The sequence below is a fragment of the Amblyomma maculatum genome, chromosome 4 (genome assembly GCF_055883805.1).
Source record: "Amblyomma maculatum isolate TAMU_Amacu chromosome 4, ASM5588380v1, whole genome shotgun sequence".
Classification (NCBI taxonomy): domain Eukaryota; kingdom Metazoa; phylum Arthropoda; class Arachnida; order Ixodida; family Ixodidae; genus Amblyomma; species Amblyomma maculatum.
The window spans coordinates 118,569,863-118,592,088 of record NC_139347.1 but is presented as its reverse complement, the minus strand read 5'-3'; the positions used below and the strand labels follow the sequence as shown (position 1 = coordinate 118,592,088).

The following is a 22,226-nucleotide window of genomic DNA, read 5'->3' as shown; positions in this document are numbered from 1 at the left end:
CGCGCATTTGTTATCTTTCTTCATTGACAAGGCGCTCTGTGGGCGACCTTTACCGTCGTAAGATATCGTTTCGTCACTTCGTACAATATTTTTCTCCTCACTCACACTGCCATTACGTATCCCCTTCCTGCATCTCTCGTGCCAAGCTCAACTTCTTAACCTACTGTGCAAACACGTCGCACCTTGGCATCGCAAATAGCCATTGACAGGCATGTCACAGGATGTTAAGGCGCTTCCGCCACTCTGCTGATACGTGGAGTTGACGTATTTCATGCACAGAATATGGATGTCTTCGATGTCTCATATCGTCGCGCAAAAGCTGTTTACACTGGTGTCTCGAAAACGCCGTTGCGACGTGTGCACTGGCGAAGCATTCGGTCTGACTTCTCCGCATCGCTCTCTCTCGTGCAGGGTCACATCGGACACCAAGCAGGAAGAGAAAGCCGGCAAGGAGAAGGAATCCAAATCCGACAAGATGGTGGACCAGGCAACCCTCGACAAGCTTGAGGCTGGCTTCAAGAAGCTGCAAGATGCCAAGGACTGCAAGTCCCTCCTCAAGAAGTACCTCACCAAGGAGGTCTTCGACAAGCTGAAGACTCGCAAGACCGCCATGGGCGCCACCCTGCTCGATGTCATCCAGTCGGGTGAGTCATTCGTCCTCACGTGTCTTATGTTCTGGCTCACTTTAAAACGGCAGGGTATCGCAGCAACTGCTACCAAGCAATAAAAAACTAAGGTCTAAAAGTCCCTGCAGCTGGTCTCCTATTGGCTGGACCATAAGTTCTCATTTTGGTCATAACTGTGATTGGACAGTAGCATAAGGGTGTCTGTTCATTCTCATGCGCGAGCTATTCGTGACAGTGGTGTTACTTTGAAGTTATCTCGTCAGTCTCACGTTGCTCTCAACAGTCAGAGCCCTGCCATTCCTGAACAAAAATTTTATGTTCAATCCTTCACGCGCCATTTTTGCTTCGAGCGGGTTTACTGATTGCCGATTACAAGATGCTGAAAACAGGGTATTATATAAACGAATGCCACAGCAAAATGACCATGGGTTAGGGCTTTCCTAAGACCAAATATCTGTTCTTGTTTTTTAGCCATCTCAAGGCACAACTCTTGTTTGTCTTACTCCTACAAGTTTGCATTGCAATTACTAAAAACATTTGTAACACCCCTGCAATAAATGATAATAGAACAGGCTTGCCCTGAGCTGATAAGCAATGAAAACAAACTATGAGCGGGAAGCAAATACCACGACTTCTTATTACCAATTTATTGATCACTATAAAACCTCGTCTGCTAATCTGATTTGAAAGCCGATTTATGCCGGCAGTTATTTGTCTAACGACGGTTGCAGCAAGCCCGAAGACAATGTCGTCGCTGATTACGGCAGGAGAAAAAATAAACCTTGGCCCAGGACGAAGGTGAAAATGCGTATCACGCCCCTCCCAAAAAAAGAACAAACAATAATCTCGGATGAATTAGAACAATAACGCAAACAAATGCTAATTCTAAAACGCCCTCTCAAAACGCCAAATTTCGATTACAAAGATGTGTCCCACTTTTTTTACCGCCATTCGGCCTCTTGGAGTGCAGGCAGAACATCTGCTCGGCGTTCTGTGGTCGAAAGTTTGGTCGTCACATCACTAGTGGGAAATTGGCCGACAAGGGACTATTTTATAGCGTCTTAATGCGACTAAGGCTGTGAGAGACGCCGTAGTCGAGGGCTCAGGAAATTTCCACCTCCTGGGGTTCTTTAACAGGCACTGACATCGCACAGCCCGGGCTTTTCGCCTCCTTCGGAAAGCGACCGCCCGGAGCCGGGATTCTTTCCCGCACCCTTGAGTACAACAGTCGAGTACCCTGTCCACTGCGCCACCGCGGCAGGTCGTTGATGTATGATTCCACAAATGACCAACAGTAAAAGTTTACGCTTGCTTTTCATTTAGTTTTATCAACACTTCTACGAAAGAATTTGATGCAGCTTGCTCTCAGATCTAATTGCGATTATATAGCAGTTCTGCTCCCTAAAATATTTCTCATCATTGCTCTCTTTAATTGCCTCAAGTAACGCCACATCCAACCCCGCCGGGGTGGTGCAGTGGTAAGACGCCCGACTACTGTCCGGAGTTCCCGGGTTCGAACCCGACCTCGGCGGCTGCGCTTCGATGGAGGCGAAACTAAGTGGCGTCCGTGTGCTGTGCGATGTCAGCGCACGTTAAAGATCCCCAGGTGGTCGAAATTACTCCGTAGCCCTACACTACGGCTCCCCTTTCTCTCTTTCCAGCTTCACTCCCACCTTCATCCCTTCCCTTACGGCGCGGTTCAGGTGTCCACAGAGTAAGTGTGACAGATACTGCGCCTTTCCCTTCCTGTGAACCAATTATTATTGTTAATTGCGCTTAAACAGTCATAAAAATGAAAACGGTGCGCACTTAAAGCCTTTTGAGCTAGTCACACGAAACGAAAACGCTAGCGAAATTGAATTTAAATTGCAAGTCGAATGAACATTCCAGTGAACTCGAAAGTATAATAAAAAAAAAAAGAGAGAGAATGCGAGAGAGAGAGAGAAGAGCCGACTTTCTCATAACAGACAGTTTTTGACATTGAAAAAGCATTGCACTGCCAATGGATCTAAATCTGTTATTTGCTTATTTGTTTAGTTGTTTATTATTTATTCAGTCACTCAAAGGTCCCCTAGTATGAGAAATTACTGCATTACTGCAGCCTGTATAACCCCTCCAGCAGGTGTCGTTTATAGTTGAAACCATATGTTATATTCTTAATTTACAAAAAAAAAAAAAAAAAATCACTATCGTGCGCGGGTTACAGCACTGGATGATGCCTCACGTTACGTCTGTGAACAAACGACGCGGTTCTCGCTCTTGGCAAGGAAGGAAGAGGAAGCTTGCTAAATCATGCGAAAGGCTCTGCTAATCGCCACCAATCCTCAGCGATCCGGCTATGAATGAAAGGAGACAGCACCTCAACACTGAGATGCGCACGCTCAATTCAGAGCGCTCCTTCTCTCCGCGAGTTCACGGTGCCCCAGAGACCTTAAAAGAATGCCGCTGGCGATGCCTCCGCAGGAATTATTACAACATCTAGGCTCGTACTGTCCCATTAGAAATTCTACTAGGATACTGTTTTTCTTTAGTTAAATCATGCGCCTTTTTGGAATTCGAAATACAGATACCGTACAGGTATCTTACATGTGTTACTTTACAGCACCTACTCATGTATACCTGAACTTGTTTCGCTAATGTTCAGACTCGAAATTAAAAATCAATCTATTTAAATCTATTGCTAAGTATTCGGCCATATGTACGGCACACAGTCCCTCGACTCGTGCAATACTGCTGTCGAAATTGCGCAGTTGGATATCTCTGCGCACAAACTTCTATCTCGTCCTAAAAAATAGATTCAAGTCACAGGAACTTCCCTGAACGAAGATCAAAACAAAATATGGCATCTAGCAAGCCTCGACCGTATGATAATGGCTGCGGCTAAAGGAAGTGCACGAGGTCGAAATCGCAACTCAGATTCTGGCTAGTAAGTTTTGCCCCTGTAAAGCTTGGTTTACTGCAAACACATCGTTTTAGTAAGGAAGCCCACCCTCGTTTAAAAAAAAAAAAAAAAAAGAAAGCATGGTAATCACGAGCGTCAGTCTGCATTCCACACGTTCTTTCGCACCTCTCTTTTGTTACACTTTCACTCAGGATTTCCCACTTGTATTTTTTCACCTCACCTCTCCATTTCATCCTTTCTATGACGTTTCTTTGCATCGTTTTTTATTCGTGTATTCTCAGCATTCTTCCCGTTTCTTTCTGCTTTCGTGGCCGTTTTCAATGCCCTTTGTAGGCTGTACACGGCGCTTGGCAATAACCACTCAGTCGTTGTGGGCAATAGCTAGGCTACATTAAAAACAAATAAAAGGTACGTGGCATAACGTGCGGTAAAGAAAGGCCAAAACGTACCGAGTCGGTTTCTCTTATGTGCTCACGAGAAGCCTTTTCCTACCTCCTGCACAACAACTAAACTCTACGAAGACCACGCTCAGCGGTTGCGATAGTGCATGTCTACGTGAGTTTGAGAATCCCAGGCTACTATGGGAGCAGTCTAAACCTCGACGCGCGCAATGGAGGGGGCGCGCGCATCGAGACCCCCTGGAGCAATCAGCGCCCTCTTTGGAAAGAGTCGTAGCACGGAAACGTGGATGGCTGAGTCACTTCGCTGTGAGATGGCGTTCATGCAAGAAATGCTTCTTTGCGCCAGGTTCCATTTAGTGTTTGTTCTATCGGCTCAATATAGCTAAGCTGTTTTTAACTTAATTTTTCTTAATAAAAGTAATGCTTTGCGATGTTAGTGATCGCAGAAAATCAAATCGCAGCGTATATAAGAACTACTTACGCAGTGCTAAAGAAAATACGTTGTGTTACATGCCACGTGTCGTTCGGTTTCAACTTGAAAAGTGAATTAGCAAAGTGCCGCGGAGGCGCTAGCTGAAACCTGTAATAAAATAAGAAAAAACAACGTAATGAGGCCAAAAACTAGGCTTCGGCATCAATGCTCAAAAGTAAACGCAGCATCGCCAAAACCTCTGCTTGTCAGTCTGGTAACAGATAGCTTATTTACGCAACAGGCTGAAACAGAAGTTTGCTTCAGTTGGTTACGCGTTGCACATAAACAGCGCAAAACAGGTCGGAAACATGGGAATAACGTAGAGGCGAACGCTATTAACCGGCTCATTACCAACCTATCGTTATCAAAAATTTCCTTCATGCATGCTAGCTCATACACCAAGCGACGCGGCTTATTATCGCGCCTTATTTTCCAGGTAAATCCGAGAATCGCTAGCGGAGTTATCGCAATCTCGCAGCAAGTGCAGCCTAAACGAAAAGTGCCGACAAATGCCGTTAAGTGCCATTTAGGATCTCTAAGCGCTGCTAACAATACGAAGCACAAAAATATGGAGAAGCGATACTCACAAGACGATGAATTAAAGCGCCTCGAACCTTTCACACCATGTTTCGCCTTTTGGCGCTGCTAGTTTAAAATGAAGCAACACAGGGACCCACCTAGCCCTGTCTGTCTGTGGTACTAAAATTTCCAGTTAGGCCTATATACCGTGTGTGTGATTTTTTTTAGAAGGACCAAAATTTAAAAAACAAAAGAGTAAATGTAAATGGCTTTAGATTTATTGCAGCCTTGGGGTTATATTGGCTACGACGGACACCGGGTAAGAGACCGAATGTTTCAATTAGCTCTCTAATTAACTAAATAAGTTCATTAACTTCCTATTTTTTATTATTTTAGGCGTCTGTTAGAAAACTGGAGCTCGTCTTACAAATAGCACAGCCGAACTAAGAATTTTCTTTATAAATTGTAAAAAATCGTAACAAAATGTAGAACAAGTCCCTTTATTTTTTTTTATTTTTTTGTCGCAGGTATGCCACTCCCTTCGTTATCGGTAATAAGCATCGACTAAGTAAGCCTAAGCAAAGTGGTCTGAGCGAGCAAGCACACAGAAATCGGGATCGAAGACGTTTCCCGGAAGCAAGAACGTGCCCCTCCCCGGCAAAGCACGCACACACATGCGGGCGCGGTATTCGGTTGCAGGCCAAAAGCGTCTCGGCGCTTTTATACGCCGCTCCCGGCAGCGGACGAGCCCTGCGCAGTGGCACAGCAGGTTGCGGGCGGCTATTTCGAGGCCCACTGCGGCTTCTCCAAAATAAGCGCCGCTCCGGCCACAAGGCACTAACTTCGAGACGGAAGCCCAGACGATCCGCAGTGGCATTTCCTGTCGAAACGTTTTGCTTCATTTTTCATCGGTCCCTATTTCCGATCCTTACTCCCCATCTTGTTTAATTCTTTCCCCCGCAGCACTCCGAGTTAAATGAAGCAGCCGTGACAGCCAAATGAGCCGTCCCGCTCACGGAATTCTCTCCGTGCTAGTGGGGCGAAAATGCGTCTTCTCCGTTGTTTTTGTCACGTTTTGTTTACACCACGCTCGAAGTGAAAGTCCTAAACCTGAAATGTTTATGGAGGCCGAGATTCAGAGCCAGAGGCCAAATACTTTCACCGAAGCCCGTCTTTTCGCATCCTGTATATTTCAGTTACCGAAATGTCACCGTTGTCGCACGCGATCCAATTAGAATTGATCGATTATGGTCGAATGAGATAACCCCTCTCTCTACTCTCTCTAATCACCCAGTGGAGACAGTTTCTCTCTCTTTCTCTAAGCTCTAGAAGCTCTACTCTCTCTCTCTCTCTAAGTGTCTCTCCTCTCTACTTTCTCTCTAAAGATAGAGGCAAGAGAAGGAAGGAAGGAGGGAGGAAGAGAGTAGACTCTCCTCATCACCGACTATCATTATCTATCATTAACTATAACTATCGGTCACTATATTCCAGAGCTCCACCGATATCACGCGGAATCTCGCGAACTCATCTCGCGCACAGACCTCGAAGACAATTTCTGAGGACGCCACTCATGATCTTAAAGACTTTCACCCTAAAACCCTAGCACCGGTTTAAGCACGCTTTAGGTCCGAGCTTTAATGTCGGAGTATGGACAGGACTATATTCTAGCGCCCGATTTAATAAAATCCTGAGCTTTCTCGTCCGATGCAGACAACCGCCCTACACTCGTGATAGAGGCATGAAACGCCACCTCAGCCTCTGTCTTGACATTCGGAACAAGTAAACCACAAATGTCAGAGAGCACGAAGGCAGTTTTTTTTTTTTTTTTTTCTCATGAAAATGGTGCTCCGTACTGGTAGCGACTGTGTGCCGAAGACGATGGGCTCCTTTTACTACGGCAGTGCGTGACGCGCGGATTGAGACCGCATTGTCCACAGACGCACTCGCACGTCACCGTGCCCTTGACATGTGACGCTTGGTGCCGCGGCCGGTTCGATTTCTGTCCCATATTGGTGGACCGCTTTTTGCACGCCAGCCTCCGCTCGATGAGGCAGACTTGGGCTGCCCTTGACGCCGCGTTCGATCGTGCCGACGTGCAAGTGTCGAATGTCTCGCCCATGCAGTTGCTGCTCCCGGTTCGCTCAGTTCAGCTCGCTGCGAACAGCGCGTGTTTTAAATGAATGCCCGCAAACACAGAAGCGGAATCGATACGGTCGCCGCACAGTAGTTCAGTGTGCTTGATCATAGCAATAAATGTATTATGTGTAGTGCAGATGCCTTCTTTAGCACACGTTTCTTTCCTTGGAGCCATAAAGTCAGATGAGATGAAGTCACTCGGCAGAAGCGAGAGAAATAACATTAGTATTGTGCAAACTTCAGCAATGAGTAAAGCGATTGTGCCGGGCGTTTCAAGTTATTCAATACATTTTAAAAGCCGCTTTACCATTCCCGTGCTGTTTTTTCAGGTAAATATTACAAGGCGGACATAAAAAAAGCGTAGAGTAAAATTTAAATGCGAGTAATTAGATAAGGTCAACTAATCAACATTTTAATATTTCGCCTTACGAAGCATTGAATTGTGAAATTAGACTCATTCAACAATACAAGTCCAGATTATAAACTTCTTATAATCGGCACCATGGTTCGAAATATCAAATGCGAAAAATTGTGAGACGAGTCTGGTTTGTAAAATTTTTCATTTGACACCGCGGTTTAAAATAGCGAATGTGAAAAAATACGCTTTTTCAAGCTCTTCAAATTGATTCACCATGGTGCGCGTCGACAAATTGAGGCCGCCTAAATAAAACGGAGATACAGTTTACGTCTTTCGTGACGTAGAAGATGTTTCATGGTGTTCCCGCGATAAAATCATTAGCGATGATACCATTTTAGCGATGTCCAACCTTGTGCTTGGCGCATCATGGCCTTAGCTGCTTATGCGCCGTTAAAACCAACATAACACAACATTTTAGCGGTGCACACTGGCGTATGCAAAGCCAATTTAGTGGCTATGAAAAGCGCATTTTTCACACTCGATATTTCGAAACACTATGCTGATTCAGAAACTATAAACTGGACTCCCCTTCAGTGTTGAAGCCTTTGGTGTGCCCTATAACCGAAAGTAAAAATTTTATTAGTTATTTCAACAAACCGCATTTGTATTTTTGTTCATTGCCGTGGAAGTAATGTCCACCTTGCAGTAAAATAAATCTACACAAACCGCAGTGGCGTATGATTCGCAGCTTTTCAGAGAAATATCTGTTTAATTTTTAACGCCCGCTAATATACATGAGTGCACGACGGAATAAATTAGCTTAAGTGGTAGCCTCAACAATTTCAAGCAAAGGGCAAACAGCGATAAGAAGATTTAACCGTATCAAAGAAAAAACAGACAAAACGCAACACTTCACCTAAACATTGAGAAACAGGTTCCAAATGTGTCCAGCATAAAAAGGCACGTGCAACAATACGAATAACCCGCTTTTAAAGGAACAACAAAGGTTAAAAAGACAAAATGTGGCAATCGAAAATGTTCGCATGATATATTATATCCGTCGACTCCCGATTTCAGTCAGAGCCATTTACATTACCATTCGTAAGAAGTAAGGCACAATTAGCTCTTTTTGTCTCAATTTTTTTTTTTCAATTGTTATTTCGCAAATGTATGAACCCACCTGCTATGGTCTTGTGTTTAAGACCGCAGTATTTATAAATGAATAAAATATATAAATACTTTCACCTGCGATACCTCTCAGCTTTCCAGCATCCTCAAATGGAATTCGCCTAGTAAAACGCCTGTGTTTGCACGAACGCGTCAGCTCGCTTGCACATGGCTAAATAAAAACAGACTGGGAGCAACGGCTGTTCCTGAAAACTCGTCTAGCCGCATGTCTAACACCCACGATAGAAACACGGCAGGAAGCTGGTGTGATCCTTGACACAAAACAAAGTGAACCATTTTTGCGGGAAATGCCGCCTAAGTCCACTATCCTAAGGCGGCTAAGAAACTTAGGCTCCCCTTCAAACTATACTCACCTTTTTATTGAGCCATACCTTAGAAGGTGGCAGATACAGCCGACATTCATTTATCTAGGCAATATGTTCTTATTAGTCCAAACTCCTGAATTTTCATCTCAGAGCTACGCTGCCATAAAACTACGTGCATCTTGAAAACCGCATTCCGACATCAAGCCGTTAATGATCTCACGTGCCCTGAAACCAAGTGCCCAAGGACGGGTCTGTGAGAGGCGCGTGTTCTGCTCCCGCACTGCGACCGCCTTCTTCGGCTTATAATTCTTCTTACTGCACCGCTTCCCATTCGCGATGCTTAAGATTATTCATCCTTAAGTTTGGTTTCGTTTGTGGAGTTTAATGTCCCAAAGCGAGGGAGGGAAGAAGTAAGAAGGGGAGGGGACGAACGAGCGTGCGTGGGAGGTTAACTGATCGACTGGGTCATCCGTCCATTCCCTGACTGAATCTTTGATTGACGCAGGTGTGGAAAACCTGGACAGCGGCGTCGGCCTGTATGCGCCGGACGCCGAGGCGTACACCCTCTTCGCCGACCTGTTCAACCCTGTGATCGAGGACTACCACGGGGGCTTCAAGTCTACTGACAAGCACCCACCCACCGATTTCGGGGACATGAACACACTCGTCGACCTGGATCCCGAGAACAAGTTCGTCGTTTCCACCAGGGTGCGCTGCGGACGCTCCCTTCAGGTGAGTAGCCGATGGTGCAGGCAGAGTCACGTAGCGACAGCCCCGAAACGCTGATAGCATGCACCTCAGTCCAATTTCTACCTCACACATTGTATCTGGCGTGGATACTTGGTCCTCAATGCTTCCTGACTACTTCCCACGCGCCAGTAACTTAAAGCATCTTTCGTTCATCCAGGTTGCAAAACCCTGATGTTTGTTATGGCCATTAGCCCACTATTTCATATCACCTGTGAGTATCCTCGGTCGTCAACTCTAGTTCATCACCTCAGTTTCCTCAGTTTCTTAGCAAGACAATACCACTAGCCGATCCGGGTATTCCTGAGGTATTTCTCCAAATACCTGCTTGTTAGCTCTAAAATCTTTACGACCGTTTACCAGGAGGAACCGCGCACATAATACATCCTGAAGTCTGACAACCGTCAAACATGTCAGCCCATGTTCAGCAGGACTGATGATGAAGTTGCATTTTAATGGCGCAATAGCAGGTATGTTCGAAATGCGCCATGCAACGCCACTTGTTTCTTTGCACAAGTTGGTGTCAAAGCACATTTTCCAAGCCCATTACCCCAGAAGGCCATCAGGTTAAGGAAAAGCTTGTACGTGTTGTATGACCGGTGGGTGCCCGTCGGCTCTGGGGATCAAACCCTCCACTTCCCACTTGCAAGACGCATGCTCGAACAGCCAGGCCACCGCTGAGGTTCCGACTTAAAACTCGATCGAAGAAGTGTCACCAATCACCGGTACCTTAAATTTATTTGACTCAAACCTCCGTTTCCCCGCTGTGTACTATTGAAGTTTACGTGCCTACTAAAGCCACTTGCTCTTACGGCCTCGAAGCAACACGAACCACGGGGAGAATTGTTTTTTCTCCCTTAATTAGCAGTTCAGATGAGATCATCATGGCCCCATATTGGCCTATTTCCTATCGGTGTGAGCGTACCGATAAGAGTCAGGCAGTGCAGGTTGCTGCACACCTTCAAGGCCAAACATTGACCATATGTGGCAAATAGCCTAAATAAGTCCACTACGCGCACGCTACTGGATCGCTGATCCCCTTCAAAAGTACACACTACAAACTTCGCGCAACATGTGCATTGAAGCCAGGCGTGATTCAAGTTCGCACGAAGAACACAACATTGCAGGCATCTTCCTTTGTCTTTTTCATTTCGTCGTTGCGCGTCCTTAAACTTGTTTTAATGCTAATTAGCAATATTGGTAGCGGCGTTTACACTAGATAAGACTGCAGGGGTCAAGTGGTCGAGACGTAAAGTGCAGCATTTCGTACGAAACGCGCACGTGTTCGAAAAAAAAAACTTGAATCTGCTCGATGCGCCTTACGGATCTGCGGCTCGTCCTGCGGGCACCACTACTGTCTCAAGTTATCACACCGAGGTTTAGCCAGAAGCCAGAAGGATATCATGGCACAATATAGTGCTCTATTTAACAAAAGCATGGCCTATGTGATGTTATATAATATGAGAGTGGTGGTCTACTCTCTATAGAAAGAATTCTCAGACTGTAATAACAATTCCCACGCTCTGCTTTGTGGCAACAACTTGACGCGATGTCACAAGAAACGCTCTGGCTCCGGCCATGCTTGTACGTAAAGACATTGCGACGACGATGCTTTGTGCACTGCAGAGTAAAGTTGATGAAAACAACGCCACTGAAGCGCCGCAATGGCACCAAACTAAATGCAGATTTATACAAAACATTGAGACGTGCTTTCTTCTTCTGAACCTTCCAGGGCTACCCCTTCAACCCGTGCTTGACCGAAGCCCAGTACAAGGAGATGGAGGAGAAGGTCAGCTCCGCGCTCAAGGCCATGACCGGGGAGCTGAAGGGCACTTACTACCCTCTCACGGGCATGGACAAGAAGACGCAGCAGCAGCTCATCGACGACCATTTCCTGTTCAAGGAGGGCGACCGCTTCCTGCAGGCAGCCAACGCGTGCCGCTACTGGCCCACCGGTCGGGGCATCTACCACAACGACAACAAGACCTTCCTGGTGTGGTGCAACGAGGAGGACCACCTGCGAATCATCTCTATGCAGCAGGGCGGAGACCTTAAGCAGGTCGGTGCCCACCTTTCCATTACCTTTGGGACATAACCAAACCATCTAAGCAGTTGGTTGCTGTCTTCGGTCTGTGCTCTTTAGGTTACGCGCCTTGAGACCTTTGACTCCTGAGTGGATGGTGGATGGATGTTATGAGCGTCCCCTTTGAAACGGGATGGTGATAATCATCACAATGTCCGACCTTTATTTATTTTTGCTTTTTAACTTAGATAACCCTACAACTTTAATGACTTTACTTTTTGACCCAGGCTATCTATAACCGTGTTTAATTTCGACTTAGCTTCCATACGTCCCCTTCCTGCTCTTTATCCACCAATCCTCCAAACGTCTCTTGCTAGCCTCTACTGCCGATTCGTTCACGCTTCTTTTGTTACCTCTACACCCCAGGACCTCGGCCAGGGTGGCTATGTCCGCATCGACATCTGGACAGATATAGATACTGCCACACTTCAGTATAAGATGTTCAATTATTTCTGGGCATCTACCGCACATGGTACTACATTCATCTTCCTGATTAAACTTTCTTTTATAGCTTAGGGTTCTAAGGCATCCTGATCTATCCTCAAAGAGAAGGCCGCTACCTCTTGAGTTGTCATAGAAGGTTTCCTTCTTAATCCAAGCTTTTCATTTTCTTACATATATCTAGGGACGTCTTCTCCCTAGCAAGGCGCCCGTGTGCTGTGCGATGTCAGTGCACGTTAAAGAACCCCAGGTGGTCGAAATTTCCGGACTCCTCCACTACGGCGTCTCTCATAGCCTAAGTCGCTTTAGGACGTTAAACCCCACAATCAATCAATCAATCTTCTTCTTCATTGAATTCCAGTTTTTAGACGCTGTGTTCTTTATCTATCGTTTAATATACTTTATTTCTTCGTCCTGCCTTCCTAAATACTTACTGGTTAGTTTTCTGGTCCTTTTCCACTACTGTGAGTCAATTCCCTTTCGGCATAAGTATTTAAATTCTGTAGCTGCCCACCTATTGTCGTCCATTTTCCTGAGGCCTTCTTCGTACATGATTTTGCTCTGAGCCTCTCGCGCCTCGAAGGACGCCCAGCCCATGTCTCCCTGTACTGCATCGCTTGTAGTTTTGCCGTGGGCTCCAAGCGTTAACCTTCCGACAGATCTCAGATTTATATTTATCGTCGACTGGACTTCAGCCGTTAAGCACAAAACTGCGTCCCCGAAGGCAAGCCCCGGTACCATTATTCCTTTCCAAATACATTTAAGTACTTCATATCTGTCGTACTCCCATAGTGCCCTGTGCTTCATTATCGCGGCATCTCTTCGTCTTTTTGCCCCGGTAGCCTCTTCATGTTTTTCCATGTATACCTGACCTTCGTTTATCCATAGCCCGAGATATTTATATTCTGTCGGTCTTGGTATTTCACTCGCTTGTATTGAAAGCTTTTTATCATTGAAACCGTTGAATTCCATCAGACCCTACTTAGTTGCGCTGTAGGCAAATCCGATTGCATCTCCTTTGTATTCACCCATATTAAGCAACGCTTGTAAATCTCCCTGGCTATTGGCTAATAGAACAATGTCGTCAGCGTCCATTTGTCCTAGCTGGAAGCGTTTGTTCTACTTCTGTTCTACTTCTGTTCTACCTAGCTTATACGATAGATTAAAACCAAGGTTGCTTTCTTGCAGACTCTTTTTTTATAAATCATAAACAGCTATAAGTCATAAACAGCAAACTCTTCATATAAATCACAAACAACAGCGGTGATAGCGGACATCCTTGCCTTTCCTTTGCATACCTCGACAGTAGTCGTATTTCTTAACCCCTCCCTCGTTATCCGTGTAAATTTCTTTTCATAATTCAATTAATTCTTTACCGGTGCCTTCAGATTCGAGTATTTTCCACAGAAGTTTTTCGCTGTCGTATGCGCCGCTTATGTCAAGAAAGGCTAAATACAGCGCTCTGTTTTCCGCCCTGGCTATTTCTATGCATTGGGTTATTACGAAAATGCTATCATCTAGGCGCCTATCACTTCTGAGCCCGTTCTGCAGATTACCCAGTACATTATTACTTTCTATTCATGCCTGCATTTTTAATTTCGCTGCCTGCGTTACCAGCCTGTACGTAACTGATGTTATCGTGATCGATCTAAACGAAGTTGTTGCCGTTAAACGCCGCCAAGTGGCGTCCCGTGTGCAACTCTACTCGAATGTAATGGTATCCATCCGGAAGTCGATGCAGGCGCAGTAACTCTCCCAGAAGCTCTACGGTTTAGAGATACCAGTGGCCGGGTGAATGAACCTGCGGTGGAAGCTAGCAAAAAACGACTGGAAGATTGGTGGCTTAAAAGCAGAAAAGTGACATAATGTTAGTAATGTAGAAACAAAAATTCAACAAATAGAATGATAATATAGTTATCCAATCTAAAACAATAATTAAGATATAGGGGGGAAAATGAGCATGAGAGCAACTGCTACCACCCCGTTTCAAAGGGGACGCTCCTATATTCCATCCATCCATACGGGCACCAGACTTCAATGATAATTACGTGAAAATGTTTGTATTTGGGACACTATTGAAATACCTAGCTTTATAGTGATGATCGCATTTTAGGTTCCGTACATTTTCCAAGTTACTTCCAACGGCTTTCTAAAATGACATGTGACCCTAGTTAGCGAGAAAGCACTGCTCGTTTCTCTCCTGGCTTGTGTTCGCTTATAGCAGGAAGTACGTTAATTTTGCCGTAAAAAATCACAGCACCTTTCTTATGCACATTTAAAGAAGATCTTGGCAAGTGATGGAAGAAATCTGACCTAGCTGCTTGTCTACAATCACTACGCATGGCTGATAACAAAATATCCTGAAGCAATGATTGATTTTAGGAACTTCGCTCGTTGACCTGGGTGCCGCTGCAGAGGCAATAAGATGGCAAAGTTAGACGGCGAAAGATGAACCTCGCTCGCTCTCACCTGCAGGTCTTCAGCCGCATGGTGAGCGGCGTGAAGGAGATCGAGAAGAAGCTGCCTTTCTCGCGGGACGACAGGCTCGGCTTCCTCACCTTCTGCCCCACCAACCTGGGAACCACCATCCGCGCCAGCGTGCACATCAAGCTGCCCAAGCTGGCCGCGGACAAGGCCAAGCTGGACGAGATCGCCGCCAAGTACAACCTGCAAGTGCGAGGTAAGGGGGCACTGCTGCTTGAGCCTATTTGCAAAACATGGCGATAAACACAAACGCAACGCGATCTCAAGCGAGTATGTCTCCATTTTGTTCCACGCCACGGTTGCCTGGATAGCTGCTTCACGCCGTTGGCTTTCGAGGCATGCTTGCACTGGCGCTGTAATACGTATACGTGAGAGCGTGCGTCGCGCAGGTGTAATAGCAGCCTTCGTCAGCGTGCACGCCGCCTCTGGTTTCGCGAATGCCGCTTCCCACCCCTTGACAGATCACAACGCCGACCTGCACGACAACGGCCTCTAGAGTTGAAGCCCTAATAGCTGCCCCGGTGTAGAAGTTATGAAACCGCACGGCACGTTCCTGCTCATCAGCTCCGCACACAGCGTGTACCCCCCTCCCCCCCCCCCTCTTCGCGAATTCAGACCATGCCACGGAAATTATTAGCTGTTGCAGTAACTGGCACACTCTTCCACACGGAATGAATGGGTAAGGAGAAAGAGCCTCGTACTCGATACCGTTGCCTCTTACCGCGAAAGGCTGACAGCGCCGACACCGCGGTGAAACGTCGCTGCTGACGTTTTGTAACGCATGAAGTAACAACAAAGCCCGGGACGCGCGCGTGCCTCCCCAGGCACTCGCGGAGAGCACACGGCAAGCGAAGGCGGTGTGTACGACATATCCAACAAACGACGCCTGGGCCTCACCGAGTACCAGGCCGTCAAAGAGATGCAAGACGGCGTGATAGAGCTGATTAAGCTCGAGAAGGCGGCGGCCGCAAAAGAGGAAGCCGATAAAGCGGCCGCCGCTGCAGCGGCCGCACCTCCACCGCCGCCCGCGCCGGATGCCGCCGCAGCCCCACCGCCACCACCTCCAGAGGGGGCTCCACCGCCACCTGCACCACCTGCAGAGGGGGCACCTCCGCCGCCCGCGCCGCCTGCAGAAGGGACTCCACCCCCACCCGTGTCGCCTGCGGAAGGGGCTCCACCGCTGCCCGCGCCACCTGCAGATGGGGCTCCACCACCACCCGCGCCACCTGTAGAAGGGGCTCCACCACCGCCCCCACAAGAGGGCGCCCCACCTCCTCCACCGCCGCCTTGAACGGGAGCACTTCCCGACTAAAATGCAGCGCTGCGGAGCGCGCAAATCGCGCCGCACTTGGATGTCGTTTCGGTGTGTCGGTCCCAAATGTTTAGCTGGTTACGAGGTTAACGCACGATGGGAGCAGGATTAAGTAAACGGCCGCTCAAAAAATTACGAAAAATATAATAAAAGCTTGCGCGCATGGAGCGGTTGAAGTAGCAAAATGTTTGACAAAGGGGTTTGCGTGTTTGAGTTGGTCAAGTTGGGTAGATTCATTGCGCAATGCCGTGCGATGACGTTTATACGGCAAATGTCCAGCCTTGCATTTTATCGCATCTGCGCACCTTAAACATTGCTAGCCATAATGAATTGACATTGTTTTCGCCATAGTCCGGCTAAGTAGCATCGAATCGAATCTAAAGCGGGCACCATAAGACCTGAGTTACTTAGCGAACTATTTTTCCTGCCACCTGTTTTCGGTAAGCTGGGATGCGCAACTGGAAGGTGGCCGCCCCGGGAAGAAACTAGGTCACATGTTTGAAGGGGGAGCTTGACTATAGGTTGACTAGAAATGTGCTACCTACAGGATCGTTTCACAGAATAATCTAAGGGAATAGAGTAAAACCAAAGCTATAAGCTTTGGTTTATTTTGTTCTGAACTGGTGAATGGCTGTACTGATTTTTCTTTCTACTTCATTTTGCACCGCTCCGTCGGTGGAACTTAGATCTAACCATAATAAATATCGCCAATTCGCTGCTTCAGTGTTAGCGGGCGTGTTCAGTGCCGGCAAATCATCACACGACACTGCATAAATCTACATGTGTTGCTGACGCGAACGTTTACAGATTTTCACTTCTCATTTCGCATGACTATTTAAAAGGGGCACCATACCTTCTAAATATATGCCGGTACGTACAGGGGTAGGGACGGGGGGGGGGGGGGGGGGGGGGTATCGGTGGCCTAGGATAAAGGCAGATTCATAAAATAAAATCATCAGACACTATGAAATTTAGGTTGGCTTGAAAATGGAAATGGCATAGGCAGTGTCAAAGATAAATTGTATAGCAAACGCCTTCGAGTAAAGATTAGCGAATAGTCGTCAATGTTTGCATTTTCGTCTTGACTCCACCGTCGTCCTGGTTGAGTGCTGCACATCGTGCAGTACTGACGCCGAAGCCACATTTCCTCGGCGTTGGTAGAGCGCGTCGCACGGTCTCCATGCCGCATCCATTTTGCAGCGGCATGGGAGCCCGCACTGCGAGGCCTTTCCGCCGACGCTGATTCTGCGGTGTACGAAGAGCGCGGTACATGACGTTGTCGTCGGTTTTGGGCACCTCGTAACCACTGCTCAGCAGCTGCGTCCATTTATTCCTGGCGGCCAAGCATTCGCGGAGACTAAGAAAAGAAAAAGTCGACCATTGCACAACGCATTTCCCTCTCCCTCCCACACGGTGCAACGGTCGCAGGCGTCGACCGATTGGCAGCGCCGTGCCCTGCTCTCCTTTCAAGTTGATCTGCTCCCTGCCCCCTACACGCGTACTTTCCTTCGCAGTCACCGCCCTCGAGGACCCTAGCCAGACAGACCTTATGCAAAATTTCTGCCATCTATCGGACCTTCAGAGAACCACGCCACGCGACGCCATGTTGAAGAGTTCAGTGAGTCGGCCGCGCTGCTGCAGGTGCTGCCGTCGCGCTAGCTGCGTCTGTTTAGTACTGTTGCTTCCGTGCTATTTGCTCGCATTCAGAGTAAAAAATGACGAAAGAATGGACGATGTACTTGTACACACTGCCTGCATTCCCAGTTTACTTCGTAAAGCCGTACTGCGCTGCCAAAACGTCTTGCGAACGGCAACATCGGCATCGCTACACAAGGCAAAATCCGTGTTGCCCCTTCTAGTTTCTCTCTTTGCTCCGGCGGATTTTTTTTAATAAACTGCTCAAATACACGCCCATCACTTCCGGGTGTAAAACACATCTGTGATGTGATTACACGGTCTTGGCCGCCGTAGGAGGCTTTCGAGTCCAGAGCGGGCCAGAGATCAACATGTTACTGCGCCCGGCGCTCGGCCTCGATTGTTTGCGTTCCACAGGCAGCCTGCACTGCCTAGGTTGCACTGCAATTGTTCCACAGCGCGCCTCCAAAATGCTGTTAGCCGCTTGGTTCGCGATACACATCGAGCATATTCAGCAGCATTATAGATACGCGTGTGACAGATAATGTCCTTGCCCAGGCACTCTCGATGTAGCCCCGTTATCCGGCACAGGCCATGCAAAGCTTCGACAGAGATTGCAATTTGATCCATGTAAGCTCATGCAGGTGGCGTGAAAACTCCCTACGAAAGCGCCAGAAAAGTATTTGCTCTTCTCGCTAGGATGTGTTACGGCGCGTCGATCGACACAGCAAACTTCATTGCTGACTGCCTATAGTACGCTGTGCGAATACGCGTACACGAAGGAGCTTGATATTGTTTCTTTTTTTTTTTAATAAGGATCGGTGCCAATGAACACTGCGCTGCGATGGACCTGAAAGCATTCACAATACAGTGCGCTCACTACTGTTCTCATGCTTTCTCTGGGCCCTTTTAGCGGCAGATGTATCTCTTTAGCATGCAAACAACCAAACAACGTGAACTAGCCGGTGAAACGCAACGAGTTAACAACGCGCTGATCCTCCTCATATAGCTGCTGTCGCCGTCACATCGTGGTTCCATTTCATGAAAATCGATACATTATCGATACATGATCGATACATTAGCCTGCGTAATCACACCGCAGAGATCTGCCCAATACCAAGACGCAGCGTCAAGCGTGGACGCGTATTAGAAGAATGAATTGTGAAATTAAAAATTCGCCTTTGAAGCGCGGCAACGTTTTCTATCTGGATACCTGGGCGTATACATACGTAGAATTTGCACAGCTTGAATGGATGAAGCAATGAATTCTGAGATGAGTGGCGCAATGAGCAAATCAAGAGGAACACTCTTGACAATATTTTACGTGAAAATGCTATGTGGAACCTTTTTACAGAAAAATGTAACGCGCTGTGGCCGATATATTTCGTTTGCCTTCGCACCGAGTAGGAATTTTAAATCTTTCAAAGCAGGCTAAATAAGATACCAGTTTACAATTTAGGTGCGCCGCTGAACGAACGTGCACCTGCAGCACGAGAATCGTGGGACAGCAGATTAACACAAGGCCACAAGAAGAAATTATCAGTCGATATAACTTGCTGCTGCTGCTGCAGCTGCTCGTCGATAACGTTAGTTTAGTTCTGCGTACAGCAAGGGGCACTACAATGTCAGCATTACGGGCAACAGCGAGCATTATACCAATTATACCTGCAGCCACGCGACTCCCTATAATTCAGCTTGCCGCTCCTCGGTTCAGTATCCTCAAACATGACGGAAATGCACGCTCCCGTCGCTAGATGGGAGCAATTTTGCATAAGGTCTATTCTTGCAGACAACTTGCTGTGGCTCTACAGCGAATTCTAGGCAGGAGAGGAAAGCTTTCGTTGCCCGCGGAGGATGTCCTACCTCAGCATTATCTACTCTCAAGTCCCACAAGCTGTTTGTCGCAGTGTAGAAAGCATAGATCTCTAATCTAATTTGGGCTACATGAACATGGAAAATAGTCCTCAAATATTTCGACTGTGAAGGTATAATTTAACGTGCACAAAGCGTTCCTATCACTGGTGTAATAAGCAATGCACGGACAAAGCTCTGCGCAGGGTTGTTGCGAGGTAGTTGTGTCGCGATTCAACATGTAATGATTTCATCAGCCGGGTCGGTTGTGACGCTTGGGGGTCGTTCGTTGAATGTTCAGTGTTTCATCAAGGAGGCGAAAAATTAGCTTTAAATGTTCATGAAGCGGTTCATCGCGATTGCAAGGCAGTTCAGACATGAATTCTCTCAGGAGGAATGCAAAGCCCACCAGATGCAAAATGCCAGTAAGCCTTTAATGGCACAGATGGAGCCACTTTCCAATTGATGGGGCCGGCCCGCACGTAGGGTCGCAGTTATGTAGTGCACATCATCCTATAGGAGGTTGCCACAAGTTGCTCTTGCCTTCCACACAGCTGAAAACAGCATGAGAAATGGAGTATATCAACAAGCGTCAGCTCTTGACGTCAGTGGAGATGCGGTGGCGCTGGCGACAGCAGTGACTTTCGGGGTGTAGGCAAGAGCCCGCGTCGTCTGCATTGGATGCTCGGAGCTTGCTGTGTTTTTGAGCATAATTCCCGACATTCCTGCAATCTGTGGCGCGGTTGTTTGAGCCCCGAGGCCCAAAAAATGAAAATGGCATCTGTTTTCACATCTTTCTTGCGGTCAGATAAAGATGAGAGCGAAGGGCAGCGGCGCTGAGCGCAACAGTAGACCCTTCGGCGACGGATTGCCTTCGCAGCTGACGTGCGTTGCACTTCTGCATTGAAACTTTTTCAGTTCGTTTGCAACCTTAATGTTCGTGGTTGCTTTTCGGCCGCACGAAGAAGAGCGCAACAAACGCCTGCAGCTGGTGCATGTTTTGTTATATATACTATCAAGTGCATAACAAGTTTTGAAGCAATATTCCGTGTGGAAGGCAGCAAAAACCTCGCTGTGACATTACATTCACCTGCAGTACTGCCCCGTGTATATGTTCGTACAGAAAAGGACACAAAACCTACTGCGAATGTAACTGTAGCTACCTTCACTCCAGCGCGATATTGCCGAAACGGCCCGGTCTTGCGAGGTAGCTTTTCTGTTTTCACTTTCGCGAGTTTCTACGAGTGACTCGTCATCACCGGTCCTAGAAAGCGAGTAAACATCGTTAGGATCCCGCAAAGTCACGAAGCTACAGTTTGCAGGCCCGTGCATTTTCTTTTCTTTCTTCCTACAGCCACAACCACAACAACGGCCTACAACAAATACAATTCGGTGGCTGGCTAGCCCCCGCCGCAAGCGGCGTTGGCCTACCGTCCCAGACTTGCAGGACCACGAACAGCCACCCCGGAGTCCACTGTTATTAAGGCGAAAACCTTTAATGGCTCATGCTGCTATTGTTGTTGTGGCTGTAGGAAGAAGGAAAAGAAAATGCACAGGCCTGCTACTGGCTCTGTAGCTGAGCCACCTCCGCTGCCTCGCGCGGACAGAAGGGAAAACAGTGAAGAAAGGAAAAAGAAGAGAGATGAAGACGCGCGCCGCAACAACAGCCGTCGTCCACCACCAAAGCAAGAGATAAAAATCGGTGGGCGGCATTGCCCTACCGGCCCAGCCCGTAGGGCCAGTAACTGCCACCCTTCACCACCTGTGGATAAAATGTGTCCCGCTTTTGGGGCGTTCTGATTGGCCGAGGCAGGATGCGTCCCTGCCATCTGCAACGCCACATTTGAACACGCGCCAAGGAACGCCACCCGACTGGAGCGATGGTTTACAGTCCAAACACACTTGCCGGAAAAAGTGTGATAGATACTGCGCCTTACGTTTCCTGTAAACCAGTTATAATTAAGGCGAAAGCCTTTAATGCATCCTACTGTCGTGGACAAAGTGTGTCCCGCTTTTGCGGCGGCTGTCGCGTGGCATTCCTTGGCGGGCGTTCAAGTGTGGGATTGCAGATGACAGGAACGCTAGACAAGATGAGACTTCTCAGACTTTCGCCTTTTACTACTTCAGTTGCTAAAGTCCCTCGTAATTTTTCTTTCTTGTACATCGCGCTTTCTCGTTTTCATTTTACTTAATCAGTCACTACAGCCGCCCACCGTAGCCGCGCGCTGCTGAGGCCACGGCGAAGGAAGCCAATGCAACTCTTAGCCGGGTGATTCCAGCAGTAATCGGCTACAAAAATGCTTAACTAGTCTGGAGGCATAAGCCAAACTATTTCTACGCGCACGCGCGAACATGGTTTCGAAGTATAGTACCCTCCGGGGTGGCGCAGTGGTTACGGCGCTCGACTACTGTTCCCAAGGATGCGGGACGTTAAACCTCACAAACCAAACCAAACCAAACTAGAATACGTTCTAGTTCACTATATTTCGAAGGCAGCGTCGCTTGGCCACGCTGCGCTTTTGCCTACACCCCACGTCGCTGCCGATCGCAGCGCCACCTTTGTTTACAAACATGGTGCTTGTCTATAGCTAGCCGGCACAGCCTTTCAAACTCCATCCTCCGCCTCGTCCCACCCTTATTCCGAACTAAACAGGCGACGGTGATAGAGGCCTTTCTCGTCTTAGCAAACATTCACTGAACAGCCACAGTACGCTGTCTTCGTTTTAAAAATATGTCCGTGAAATTGCTAAGATATTTATGTAATAG

At 47.5% G+C, this 22,226-nt stretch overlaps 1 protein-coding gene across 2 annotated transcripts in view; it reads left to right on the top strand.

The window, feature by feature from the left end:
* Nucleotides 1-22,226, top strand: part of LOC146192229 (arginine kinase-like) — a 71,400-nt gene that overhangs the window by 44,696 nt on the left and 4,478 nt on the right. For both annotated transcript variants that reach the window (XM_084602398.1, XM_084602399.1), the window contains exons 2-5: nucleotides 412-644; nucleotides 9,413-9,639; nucleotides 11,387-11,713; nucleotides 14,654-14,858. In XM_084602398.1, coding sequence (XP_084458524.1) covers nucleotides 412-644; nucleotides 9,413-9,639; nucleotides 11,387-11,713; nucleotides 14,654-14,858 — 992 coding nt within the window. The remainder of the gene's footprint in view (nucleotides 1-411; nucleotides 645-9,412; nucleotides 9,640-11,386; nucleotides 11,714-14,653; nucleotides 14,859-22,226) is intronic.